The sequence below is a fragment of the Schistocerca serialis genome, chromosome 3 (assembly GCF_023864345.2).
Source record: "Schistocerca serialis cubense isolate TAMUIC-IGC-003099 chromosome 3, iqSchSeri2.2, whole genome shotgun sequence".
Taxonomy (NCBI): domain Eukaryota; kingdom Metazoa; phylum Arthropoda; class Insecta; order Orthoptera; family Acrididae; genus Schistocerca; species Schistocerca serialis.
Window position 1 is genome coordinate 187456447 of NC_064640.1, and position 14065 is coordinate 187470511.

General features: G+C 45.2%; 1 protein-coding gene across 1 annotated transcript in view; it reads left to right on the top strand.

Annotated features, from left to right (window-relative positions):
- Positions 1-223: 223 nt before the first annotated feature.
- Positions 224-14065, top strand: part of LOC126471563 (neuronal cell adhesion molecule-like) — a 761819-nt gene continuing 747977 nt past the window's right edge. The window contains exon 1 of the mRNA XM_050099792.1: positions 224-342. Within this exon, the coding sequence (XP_049955749.1) occupies positions 251-342 (92 nt within the window). The 5' untranslated portion in view covers positions 224-250. The remainder of the gene's footprint in view (positions 343-14065) is intronic.

Genomic DNA, 14065 nt, shown 5'->3' on the forward strand with positions numbered 1-14065 from the left:
GAAGTCATCAGTCCCCTAGAACTTAGAACTACTTAAACCTAACTAACCTAAAGACATTACACACATCCATGCCCGAGGCAGGATTCGAACCTGCGACAGTAGTGGTCGCGAGGTTCCAGACTGAAGCACCTAGAACCACTCGGCCACACGGGCCGGCATTCAACTTGTACTGAAAATGCTATATGTGATTCATGAAGCATGTATTTGTATGTTTGCAGATGTGCCAGACCCACCTGGTCGGCCTTTGATCATGGGATTCACATCAAGGACTGTCAATCTGTCTTGGGCGCCCCCACCAAACAACCACAACCTGCCGATCACACACTACCTGATTCACATGCGGTAAGTCGCCGTTGCCATCGCACTGCTTGCTTTATTTTCTATTGCTGATTATTTTCTCTTGTTTTTCGAATCACTACAGAGCAGCCCATAGCAAATTGTGAAGGATATCTGAAAAAAAAATTGCCATATTGTTACAGGAAACAGTAATGGTCAAAAAATAATTAAAAGCCCTGTAGACACATGTCCGGAAATAAATACTTCTGTCGAGAACGTTCAGTACTCAATACTTGTGGGACTCCCCTTGCCCAACTTAATTGAGAATATCACCTCTTATTTTTGGCGGTGATAAACATTTAGTTACTGGTGGGTAAAGTTCAGAAAGTATGACGGACTAAGATGCAACTGTTGATTTATTATTAACTTTGCGTAGTACAGTTATGAAATTAAGTAAGATAAAATCATGCCACGAGATTCTAGCAGCAGCTTGGGTGCAGAAGTCATTCTTTCTGGGACGACATTCCCTACATTCGCACGAACGTTAAACATTATTGGCGCACAGGGCCGAAAAAATATTACGGCAATATCATATCTACATGAAATTTTCACTCTGCAGCAGAGAGTGCGCTGATATGAAACTTCTTACACAACAAACTATGTGCTAGACCGAGACCCGAAATCTGGATCTCCCCCTTTCTCGAGCATGTGCTGTACCAACTGAGCTACTCATAACCCGTTTTCACAGCTCTACTTCGGCCAGTACCTCGTCTCTTGCCTTCCAAACTTCACAGAAGTTCTCCTGCGAACCTTGCAGGACTAGCACTTCTGGAAGAAAGGATATTGCGGAGACACGGCTTAGCCACAGCTTGGGGGATGTTTCCAGAAAGGTCGAGCTCGGGGTCTTTGCCTTTCTGGGGCAAGGGTTCTACCAACTGAACTACCTAAGCACGACTCGTCACTCGTCCTCGCAGCTCTGCTTCCTCCAGTACCTCGTCTCCTTCCTTTAACTCACTTGGTGCAGCAGCAGCGAAAGTCCCGAGTTCGAGTCACAGACATTCGACTCTAGCGGCCGCACGAAGCGGACGTGCGGTATTTCCGCTTGCGAGGCGTGTGAGCGAGATTTTGTTTACCTTTCTGAGTTCATCTGCGCGGGTGCCAGTCTCTATCTATCATGGCGAATAAATATAGGAATTCTACATTACGATTCAGCTTCTGCAAAAAATACGCAAGATCGGATGCTTTGGAAGTGGAATGCTTCCTCTGTGGAAATGTTAAGATCCTGGCAACGGAACTTCTAGGAATAAACCTTTCCATAGTTAGTACCACTGTATATGTTAAAAGGTGATTAACAACTCTGCGAGTGAGAGGATTCTGCTGACGACAAGACCCGGCCTCCGTTTTTGCATTCGGACGAGAACGTCGGTGTGGTCACAGTGGAACATGTGGGTGTGGGGACCCAGACCGGATGGGTGCTCGAGCTGCCTTTTGAGCTCCCGTCCGATGACGTAGTGGCCTTCCGGCCATACGGAACATACATGGGCACACGGCGGAACGATGGCCACAATTAAAGGACATTCTTAACGGGGTACGTCAAGTCACTATTAATTTCAAGAGCCATGTACCATCGCATCTGACCAAAAGCCATTATCTGCCGGGAGCTGCCGATTTACGATGGTCAGCCACGGACCTGTTCTGAATTTGGATAAGAAGGTAACCTCCGGCGAGTTGTACGCATCGACAGATTACTCAACTGCCTACTGTCAGGCAAGCACCGTCACCGGCGATGGCAGTGCTACCGGTCGCTTATGCGACGGTCCTCTCTGTACCGCCTGAAGATCGGCGGGAAGCGGACACGTTAGTGAGTCGGGACGGCCTTACCCAGGAAAACTCGGAGGAATGGGTGGCGGCGACGGGTGACGTACCTCATTCGATCGTTCCTCCGGCATCAGTTTAGTCTTTGGGTGATCATGCGACAGGTACTGCAACAGGAATCGATTGCCTTATTGTTCCGACGAAGGCTTTTTTGGCGGACAGGCGTGACTCCCTCTCATCCCATGAAACGGAGGAGTGGTCACTCAGATAGCGTTCCCCAAAAAGAGCAAGAAGTAGCGCCGTACGACGTCTGCACGGAATGTTTCCGAGGGCCCTGACGATGATCTGGCTGAACAACCGAACGACGCCTAGGCATCTTCGCAACTGATTGAGGCCATTAAACAACATCGGAACTCCACCTATCGGTGCCTCCATCAGCGTAGGCATGTGATGCCCATCTGGAAGGCTCAAATTCGGCCGGTATAACAGACAAGGCTGCTGTTTTGGTGCCAGCGAAGAGTGAGGACATGTAAACCGAAGCGCCACTGGTTGCTCCTGCATCGGGTGATGGCATTAAGGAAACTCCGGACCGCGTGGAGGGTTCGCCGGTGCCCGAGGCCAAGAACTGATGCTTGATGACGGTGAAGGGAGCTTGGCGGATGGGTGCCTCCACCAGACTGATCCCGCATCGATGCTGACTAATCCTGGCACACACTGCTAGGATGGGAAGCAGTGTCATGCCTGCCGAAATGCAAAGATGAATACTGACGATGTACGTTCACCATTCGAGAAACGTCTTCTAAAGGAGATGATTTGGGCGTATGATATAGGCATTTCATTGATGCAGGAGGTTCACTTCGCTGCGAAACCGCACGTCGCTAGATACCGGTGCTATGCATCTCCTGGGGATCATAATGGCGCCGGGGTAGCCTCTCACAACCGTGATGGGTTCTCCATCGATAACGTCCGGTATATTCTCTGTGCCAGAGGAATGGCCTTCACGACGTTGGAAACAAGCATAATTAACATTTACACTGTGCCGGATTCTTGAAAACGGCGAGACAGGGCACGCTTTTATGCAGAAGATATTACCTCCTCTTCCTTGTACGTCACGAACATACCGTCCTTGGTGAGGATTTCAATAGTGTTCTCAGCCAGAAGGATTAGTGGCGACAACCCAACATCTACCAGCACTCTGTCATTCGAGCACTTGCGCTTCGTGACATGTGGGAGGTGCTCCACGGAGATGCCCAAATGAAATAATTTGGCTAAAAGACTGGATCACATTTATACATCTATGAGCCTTGCCGTTGCTGTAAAAGATATGAAACGTTGGGTTGGTTATCGATGTTTCCCGATTACAGCGCCTACATCTGTAAGGTTCTCCCACGCTGGGAAGTGTGGAGGAGTCGAACCCTATGGAAGATCAGTGTTCAAAATCTCCAAGATCTCGACTGTCGGCAACAAATAGTTGTGACAGGCATGTGAAAGGCGAACAGGATTGTTTACGGCTATTCTTGATTGGTGGCTCGATGTGCCACACTGGCGATCCGACGTACATTAATCATATACAGAAGGGAGATAGCAGCATAGAACCGAATTCTACTCTGCAGCACTTAGCGACTTGGATGACTGCCCACCAGGACAGATTCAGGGAGTATTGGTGCGTGCATGTCACCAGAACGTGATATTGAATGAGAGTTCCTCGATATACTACGCTGTGCAAGAATGGAACCGACGACGTCAGCACTTCGTCACGGAGTTGATCACCTGCCGGCCACAAAGGGTAACACGTCAGGCAGAAATTGTCAGTGCATTTCTGAAGCACTATCAAAACTCCATCGGGAGGATGATAGCTCCATCGAGGAACCTCGATCCTACCGGCATACATGTCTCCTATGCCCTTATACGTGTGGATGCGGGTGCTATGATAGAAGATTTGAGCAGCGACGAAGTCTGTGAAGCAATCGCCATGGGTGCTATGTACAGATCGTCGGGAATCTATCGGCTATCTGGTGAATTCTTTGGAGCCTTACGAGTCGAAATGGCTCCGACATGGACAAAAATGGACAACGAACTGTTGTTACAGCCATATATGTCGATTCTACCAGCATTTATGGAAGGTATACCGGTGCGAGTATATAAGATGTCGCTTGGGGTACCGCCTCATCACTCTGCTTAACGCAGACTATAAGATTTTCGCCCGGCTCGTGTCTCTGCATTGTCGCTTGCACCTTAGTAGAAACTTTTCCCCAAAACAAACGAGTCTGGGTGGTGCGGCGAACGTCGAAACGGCCAGTAGAGACTGCCGAGATGTGACAGTAGTGGCCAAGGAGTGTCAGTTTAAAGCGGCAGTTGTGGCGGTTCATTTTGATAGCGTTTTCGACAGGTTGCGCAGTGAGTCCCTACACACGATTATGGCAAATATGCGATTTCTTGTCTGCATCATTGGGATGTATTCACGAAGGAGCACAGTGTTCGGTTCTGGTCGATGGACGGGTCGCAGAATCAGTCCCTATTCGCCACTCGCTCCGACGGGGTTGCCGCTATTATTGTTATGATAGCGGTAGCTCTGGAAATGCTCACTGGGTGGCTGACGAGCGCACTATCAGGGGTCGAACTAAGGTTCAAATGGCTCTGAGCACTATGCGACTCAACTGCTGAGGTCATCAGTCGCCTAGAACTTAGAACTAATTAAACCTAACTAACCTAAGGACATCACACAACACCCAGCCATCACGAGGCAGAGAAAATCCCTGACCCCGCCGGGAATCGAACCCGGGAACCCGGGCGTGGGAAGCGAGAACGCTACCGCACGACCACGAGATGCGGGCTCGAACTAAGGTTTTATACTTCCAGATGTCGAGCATACGTAGATGACCTGTTGCTACTTGATCTGTGCAAGGGAGGAGGTCGCAAGAGTACTTTCGGAGTGTGGAGCGGTGACGGGTAGTGTAATTATGGAAAAATGGCGGCAATGCAGAAGGGGTGAGTCCTCACGCTGGAAGAACTGGCACCTCTTCCATGCGTTCAACAATTTCCCGACTCTGCATTGATTTCACCCCATCCGAGTACAAATCCGCGGCGGTCAGCTACCGCCGTATCCTGCGGCTAATGCATGGACGATCTATCGACATTTCCTAGTCTAGCTCGACCGATAGCAACGTGTCACATATCTGAACACATAAGTGGCTTCTCGGATGATCCATATTGCATAGCTGCTGCCGCGGCCTACTGTGATCGGCCGGCGTCTACAGGCGGGCCTGGGATACTTTCTGACGGTTGGATCGCCCATAAAACTGAAGTACGAAACTCTTGCCCTCTTTCCAAGAGAAGAAGTGCTCCGACTCTGGAACGTTCGCAGCAGTGTGGATGCGCTCTTCATGACTGCCATGTTCAAACAGTGACGCGGCAGGGGTGAATCTTTTACGTACCACATACTGGACCTTCTTCCCTCGAATCTCTCATTCCCCTGATGGCGGTGCCTAACATTCCGCCGTCATTTATGCATGTGTCTTTCTCTATCGTGGCACTTAGCTACGTCCGCGAACGCTACCGCCCTTTCCGAAGGATTTTAAGGGATTTTTGTTATGAGGTATACACTGTCACGTTGTTGAACTCAAATGCCCCAGGTTGCGGTGCCCTGCGATGTACACCGGAGATTCCTCCCATAATCGGTAGGGGCCACGCGTTACTACATAGCCTCTGAAAAGTTCAACACCATTCAAACGGTTCACGATAGTGGACTGCGGGACACGCTGCTCTGCTCTGCATATCAGAATCTGGACATCGACAGTCACCACCTCAGTTGTGGAGCAATTGAGGTTGTCTCCCTCCTAGCACGCCAAATAATACACTCCTGGAAATGGAAAAAAGAACACATTGACACTGGTGTGTCAGACCCACCATACTTGCTCCGGACACTGCGAGAGGGCTGTACAAGCAATGATCACACGCACGGCACAGCGGACACACCAGGAACCGCGGTGTTGGCCGTTGAATGGCGCTAGCTGCGCAGCATTTGTGCACCGCTGCCGTCAGTGTCAGCCAGTTTGCCGTGGCATACGGAGCTCCATCGCAGTCTTTAACACTGGTAGCATGCCGCGACAGCGTGGACGTGAACCGTATGTGCAGTTGACGGACTTTGAGCGAGGGCGTATAGTGGGCATGCGGGAGGCCGGGTGGACGTACCGCCGAATTGCTCAACACGTGGGGCGTGAGGTCTCCACAGTACATCGATGTTGTCGCCAGTGGTCGGCGGAAGGTGCACGTGCCCGTCGACCTGGGACCGGACCGCAGCGACGCACGGATGCACGCCAAGACCGTAGGATCCTACGCAGTGCCGTAGGAGACCGCACCGCCACTTCCCAGCAAATTAGGGACACTGTTGCCCCTGGGGTATCGGCGAGGACCATTCGCAACCGTCTCCATGAAGCTGGGCTACGGTCCCGCACACCGTTAGGCCGTCTTCCGCTCACGCCTCAACATCGTGCAGCCCGCCTCCAGTGGTGTCGCGACAGGCGTGAATGGAGGGACGAATGGAGACGTGTCGTCTTCAGCGATGAGAGTCGCTTCTGCCTTGGTGCCAATGATGGTCGTATGCGTGTTTGGCGCCGTGCAGGTGAGCGCCACAATCAGGACTGCATACGACCGAGGCACACAGGGCCAACACCCGGCATCATGGTGTGGGGAGCGATCTCCTACACTGGCCGTACACCACTGGTGATCGTCGAGGGGACACTGAATAGTGCACGGTACATCCAAACCGTCATCGAACCCATCGTTCTACCATTCCTAGACCGGCAAGGGAACTTGCTGTGCCAACAGGACAATCCACGTCCGCATGTATCCCGTGCCACCCAACGTGCTCTAGAAGGTGTAAGTCAACTACCCTGGCCAGCAAGATCTCCGGATCTGTCCCCCATTGAGCATGTTTGGGACTGGATGAAGCGTCGTCTCACGCGGTCTGCACGTCCAGCACGAACGCTGGTCCAACTGAGGCGCCAGGTGAAAATGGCATGGCAAGCCGTTCCACAGGACTACATCCAGCATCTCTACGATCGTCTCCATGGGAGAATAGCAGCCTGCATTGCTGCGAAAGGTGGACATACACTGTACTAGTGCCGACATTGTGCATGCTCTGTTGCCTGTGTCTATGTGCCTGTGGTTCTGTCAGTGTGATCATGTGATGTATCTGACCCCAGGAATGTGTCAATAAAGTTTCCCCTTCCTGGGACAATGAGTTCACGGTGTTCTTATTTCAATTTCCATGAGTGTAGCTAGTAGCTATTATCTCCGTGTACCGCCGCATGTCATTACACCTGAGTCCTTCATTCACCCAGACGTAAAGTACTTTCCGACAACTAAGTCACGGGCTGTCATTTCGATCAAAGAGCGAACGATTAAGTATCTTTACGGCGATGATGACAAATGGCGTCTCTATTACCGAAATTTTCTACAAAATACTTATGACGATACACAAAGATGGTCCCAGTATTGGAAAACTTTCGCGAAGTTGGGGTGAGTCAAGTGCATATGGAGCGCTCATTTTTTCGTTTATTTTCCCATTCCCGCAGATATTTTGACACCTGGACGGCGCCGACCCTCTCTGTCCTTCATATTTTCAATTACTGGTCGGTTTTTTGAGGGGCACAGTGTTTATTTCCTCCCTGTATCGCCAACGATCGTGCTGATAGTGATGGGGACGCCGTGGCCAAGCCTCTTGTGTCTGACTGACCCCTGCCCACTCTGCCCCCACGTGCTGCTGCCACGACGGAGGGGTATCAGTTGGTTCTCCTCCATTTCTCAGCTATTTGTTACCCTTATATTCATCCTCCTCGCTTATAGTGATGCGATTCCAAAGCACTTTTGACAGCAGGTGCGATATATAAATGTTTGTCTTAATAAAGTTATACTTTCCTTTTCGTTGTTTTGGTTCTCCATGGCAAAAAAATAATTAAATAAAGAGGAAAAAAATTGCTCCGTACAGACGTGGTGAAATGTAGACACAAAGTCCCGAGTTTGAGTTCACACATTCCCTTACTTTTTAAACTGCATTTCGGTTGCTGTTGAAGTTATCAGTCCGATGTAACCTCAAAAGTAAAAAAAAAGTTAAAAAGTTAGTAGATTACTTACACGTGAAACGCAAAGGTCTCGAGTTCGAGTCTTGGACTAACATACAGTTTTGATTAGCCAGGAAATTTCAACAGCATATCTGATTGTTGTAGGCAGAGTGGTTTAACCACGTGTTTCCACTACTCACAAATGTTATATTTATTCTCCTAAAGATAGAGGCGCAGCAGTGGTAACCTCATGAAATGTAGGCTCTCTTCTTGCTAACATTCTTCGCTCGTTTCTTATTGGTTGTGTTTATCTCTGTAGCTTGTCTGCCGCGTCCCGGCATAGTTTCTGTGCACCAGTTCTTTTTCTTTCGGCTTCGGTGTTGCCTGCGTGGCGCAGTGCATATGTTAACGACAATGCTAACACCACCCCACACATTTGACTTCAAATTTGTATGTCGCATTCCAGAAGAGTTTCCTCTACACCAATTTTTTTTCGTTTGGCTTCGGTTTCATCAGCATGGTGCAGTCAGGACAATATGGGTTTAGTTAGCTTCAGACTTCATAGCAGAGATGAGAGTGAGGAAATCCCCTTGGTTGGGATGGGTGTTCGATTACAACAGGTTGGTAATTTTCTTGGAATTTGCAGGATTGATCTGCTGGAGTAGCAAAATATTAGAGTAAGTCAGTTCGTTTATTGTTATATCAATGCATTTGTTTATAGAGGTGTCACACCAGAACCCCTTAACAGAGTGTCTGATGCTTTCAATAGTCACTAGGAACGGCCTTTATTAGAGGCGAGTGCTTTCATTGCCACTCAGCCTGCTAACTGGTTTCAACAGTCACAAGGAAGGACGCTTATCAAAGACTGACCACATGGCCTAAACCGTAAGCCATGAATACTTTGAAATAATTCACTATCAGTTAGAGGCCACTTATCCTACAGCAAAAGAGACAAGTATCAATCAGTAAGCTCTTCCTGCTATTCACTGAAATTCTTCTAACTTAATTCTTTGAGATAGAGACAGATAGTCTCTGTTCAGTGTTATTCCAATGAATGCTGAAAATTGTTACTAAGCTCATAGTTGCCGTGTGTCCACCATGGTCCATCATCGTCCTCTCACAGTTGGAGTGTCTATTGCTGTGGAGCATTACTGCACTCGGCTGCTTGGATTACTCGCCGAGTCTCCTTCCACTCCACTACTGTCATCCCTGGTGTCACTGCACTCTAATCTGCCCCTCACTAAGCTTTTATTTCGGTCTACAGCGATCCTGTGTGTACACGGCCCTCTGCGATATCTGTCGGGCATATTCTCTCGGAAGCTTTCCTCGACATACCCGTTTGACCAGCCTCGGTTAAAGGCGCAACAGTCTGGAACCGCGCGGCCGCTACGGTCGCAGGTTCGAATCCTGCCTCGGGCATGGATGTGTGTGATGTCCTTAGGTTAGTTAGGTTTAAGTATTTCTAAGTTCTAGGGGACTGATGATCTTAGAAGTTAAGTCCCATAGTGCTCAGAGCCATTTGAACCATTTTTGAACCAGCCTCGGAGAAGCAAACACTGTCCAGCAGCTTTGAGGCACGTTATATGCCCCAGATGTCCTGTTTAATTTCCCTGTGTGAGTGAAAAACCAAGCGCACTTTTTCCGTTATGATCTGACATGCAATTAAAATTATTGACATTTTATGATCTGACATACAATTAAAATTAGTAACTTTTCTATGCTTTTGACATCTCCCCGCAAAATCACATTAATGTGCATTATTCAAAGTGCCGTTTAAATTTTCTTTTTACATCAATTGTCCGTTCTACTATACCTAAAAGAAAACATCTTACCGTAGTTACAAAGTCTTTGCATCCATTTGATCTTGTTCTATATCTGAAAGGAAACATCTTATTGTAATTAAAAGTTTTTACATCCATTTGACCTTATACTGCACTTGAAAGAAAACATCTTAAAATCTATTTGTAACTACCACTTGGTCATTTTGTTTCTCGGGTTTCTTTCATATATGACCGTTTCCTCCACTGTCTGTACTGCTCGTAAGGATATTCTGTTTATTTCCGGTGCTTGAACTACTATGGTCTTGAGAGAAATACATTGGCAGCGGTTCCCATTTCTAGGTTCGTCAAAAAATTTCTTGTGTAATTATTTGCAACAATTGTATTTTGCAAAGCATAAAGGATGTAGTAATACAAGTAATTAAACTTATGGTCAAATATGTGGCAGTGGAATAAATCTGCACCTTCTTTTCTCGTTTTTATCTATGAATTTATCAGTGTTTTCTATTCGTTTACCCGCTGCTAGTATGTCTTCTAAGTTGGATGTGATATGCTTTAAATGCAGTTCAGATTGTATTTCTGAGCTACTGATTTTTATTTCCACTTCGTTACAAAAATCTAAGTTCATATTCACATCTGATATTACTTCTGTCCTGGTATAGTTTGTCTGTATCACGTTGCCTGATCGTGTACGTATGATCCACGTCCTTTACAGTTTTTCTCAAATTTGAATATTTCTGTTTCATTTAATTTAATATCCTTTGCTGGATACGTGCTGCACAAAACAGTGATGTCTTCCTCTTTAAGTATTACATATAGCCACTTATTAATGCCAAAAGTAGTCCATGAACTTCTTGCTAATGAAATCATTTTTTGGCTCAGTTACTGGCTATGCGCTCTTTCAGAAATTTCACCACACTATCCTCCTGGTTGTACAGTGAACTAAACACATGTGTTCGTTAAATATCCTTCTTTGATTGTCCATTTCTTTACAATTTAATTGATCAAGTGGTAACTTAGTGCAGTTTCTTAGTGCCATCTACCAGCAAATATTCCTTCTCTGTTTCAATGTAAGCGTTTTGTTCTGTACCAGAACTTTACTTAACTGGAACCGGTAACATTTTATAGATATTAAAATCTTTGTTTTCAATTAGTTGAGTACTATTCAAATAGCCCAATATCCCATTATTTACAAATAAATCTAGATCCATAATTTTCAATAATTTATACTCATATTCTTCTACTAGAAGTGTAGGAAATTTTAATTCTCTTAATTCATTTTGAATTAACATTTCATATTTAACAATCTGTACTGGATTTACAATTTGAGGAGCAAGAATGACCTTTTCAGCGTGAATTATCGCACTTACAAATTGCTCGTATTCCATACTTACTTCATTAAATAAATCTGCAATTGCAAAAGTTTTTCATTGTTCGTCATGAATGCGGCAGTCCTGTTGAGCCCATGATCTGAGCTACTCAGAAAAAAATGGAATAAATTGGTCTAACATATTCATTCCATTTTTGAGTAATTGCCCATTGGCCGCGATGAATCTATGGTTTTGTGCAAACCTGACAATGTGGCTCGGACTACAGCCAGTTGTTGTTGTTTGGACAATTTCAGCAGCTGTTCTCATCTTGACACCATTCTACAGCTCTGCGTTTTGTCATAAGCAGCGTCTGCCTCGTCTAAGGTTCCGAATCAAATTTGACTGATTTACACTACAAAGTTAAGAATACGTCTTTTCTTGTTTCTTTATTGGCGTTGTTAATTGATTTATGATGGATTTGGTCTCCTGCAATGGTTCTAAATTGTACGTAAGCTCGTTAACTGGCATACTACATTCTACTTGGCTAATGTTTAGTTGATCCCGTCCCTGTTTACATTGTTGGATCATTTTTAATCCTGTGCTTCTTACATTTTGAAATTTTTCATCTAGTGCCCTCAAATTCACATAGGTTACCAATTTCCATGTCGTACTGGTTATCTTGATGTCGCCTTTACGGTGCTAGTATGTCCCAGGTGATATCTATATCGCGTAAATCTCCAAGATACCAGCCATCTTTCCGTACCTGTGATAATTATAGGTTCACCATCTGCTGATGGTAATCAGAAGCCAGGTTATTGCACTGGATGGCATCATGATGGGTCTGTAAGCGACATCCTAATCTTACATTTCTAACTTCATCTTAGTTATAAGGTTCCAATATATTAAAATTTACTTTCCAGTCTTGTCTCCTATTTGTCTTTATTACTATGTTTTTGGCCTCTCTCACTACTCAATGTGCTTCTTGCATCCTAGCTTTGAACTGATATAAATAATCCTCATAATCACTTCCTATCGCGGCTGTCTCCTTTTGTAATATTCTCTGTAAATTCACTGTTCTTCTAAAAATTAATTGAAAAGAATTATACCCTGTGCTGCTACGTCGTTTACTATCGAAAATAAAAGTGCTATAGGGCACCCTCTTGTCCCAGTTCTTATGATCGTCATTTATGAAATGCCTCAAATACGCCATCAGCGTCGGATGTGTGCTTTTCAATGCTCCATTTGTCTGCAAGTGGATTGCGGTTGTCCGTATCTTCTTTTTTCTCAGTAATCTGCGTACTCTTCTAAACACTTCATCTAGAAAATTAGAACCTTGATGTGTCAATACTATTGAAGGAATACCATACTTTAATACAATTTCTTCAATGAATTTACCTGCTACTGTGTCTGCGTCTTGCTTCTCTATCGGAACCGCTACGGTAAACTTGCACATACCATCCTGAAAAGTGAAAATACATGTCTTGTCTTCTGCGGTTGTATTTATTGGACTGGCTATATCCGTATGACATTTGTCAAACATGGTTTCTGCCATGTCCATAACAATTAATTTTATCTTGGTCTTACTTTGTGTGAATTTACTTCATTGACATTTATCACACTGTTTAATAGTTTCCTCGATGTCCCTTTGCATTCCCTTCCATGAACTATATTTATTTAGATGGTCCATGTTCCTATGAATCCCTTAATGTCCCCCCAATGAATTGTCATGTACTTCCTTCATAATTTCGGCTTTCTGTTCCTCACTTAGCTCTAACATCCTCAAACTCAGTAACCTCAGTTATTCTTCTAACTGGCTCTACGTTTTCGATCACCTGAGCTTATTCATCACTTTCTCACATTCTCCTTAATTGATTTGCACTGGTATTCAGTGTTCCTGGATTGTTAATCTTGTACGAACATTATTATAATTTCAATTTCCATTTTAATAAACGCGATGATGGTTCTTTCGCATTAAAAATAAATAAAAAAAGTAAAAAAGCCACGTTAGTGGCTTGTAGGCTGTTACTGTATTGAATTTCCTTCTGTACACGTGTGGTCTAAACTAAAGTTCCATAAAAATTCACATGTCTGGCTGCAACTTCAGCCTGCGTTCCGTTACTCTGTCAAATATCTCGCTTAATTTCTCATTATGTTCTCTTGAAGAGCTTCTGTAACAGATAATATGGTCCAAACATACTAAACATTTTTTTCCCTGTAATCCTGACAATGCGACTTTCATTGATCTCTGAAATCTACTAGGTGCTCCTTTCAGATCCATAGGTATACTCTTGTGCTCATACTGCTGATAATTAGCACAACATGCTGTTTTCTCCCTGTCCTGATGTTCCATCAACTTCTGCCGATATCCACTGGCTAAATGCAATGTGGAAAAGTACTTAGATTTTCCTATCTCATCGAGAATTACCGATATATCTCCTTTACCTTACGATAGTCACTCACCAACCAGTATTTTAGTTTTCTATTGGCATCGACGTTTCTGGGAGCTGATAATACTGGCGCATTCCATGGTCTTAGTCTTTCTACAATAATATCGTCCGCTAACACTTTTTTCTGCACGTTTACGTAATATCTTCTTTCGGGATTCTGGTATCTGATACGGACTGACATTTACAATCTTGCCTGTGTTCTCGTACGATTTCGAAAGTGTACGTTTCACTGTCTTTGTAAATGACAATCTGTCACCTTTTAAATGAAACACATCATAATATTCACTTCACAATTTTTTACTTAATATTTCTCCTTATCATTTGAGTTCTCCGTACCTGAGGCGTCTCTGCCTGCGCTATACAATTCCTGTCATCCG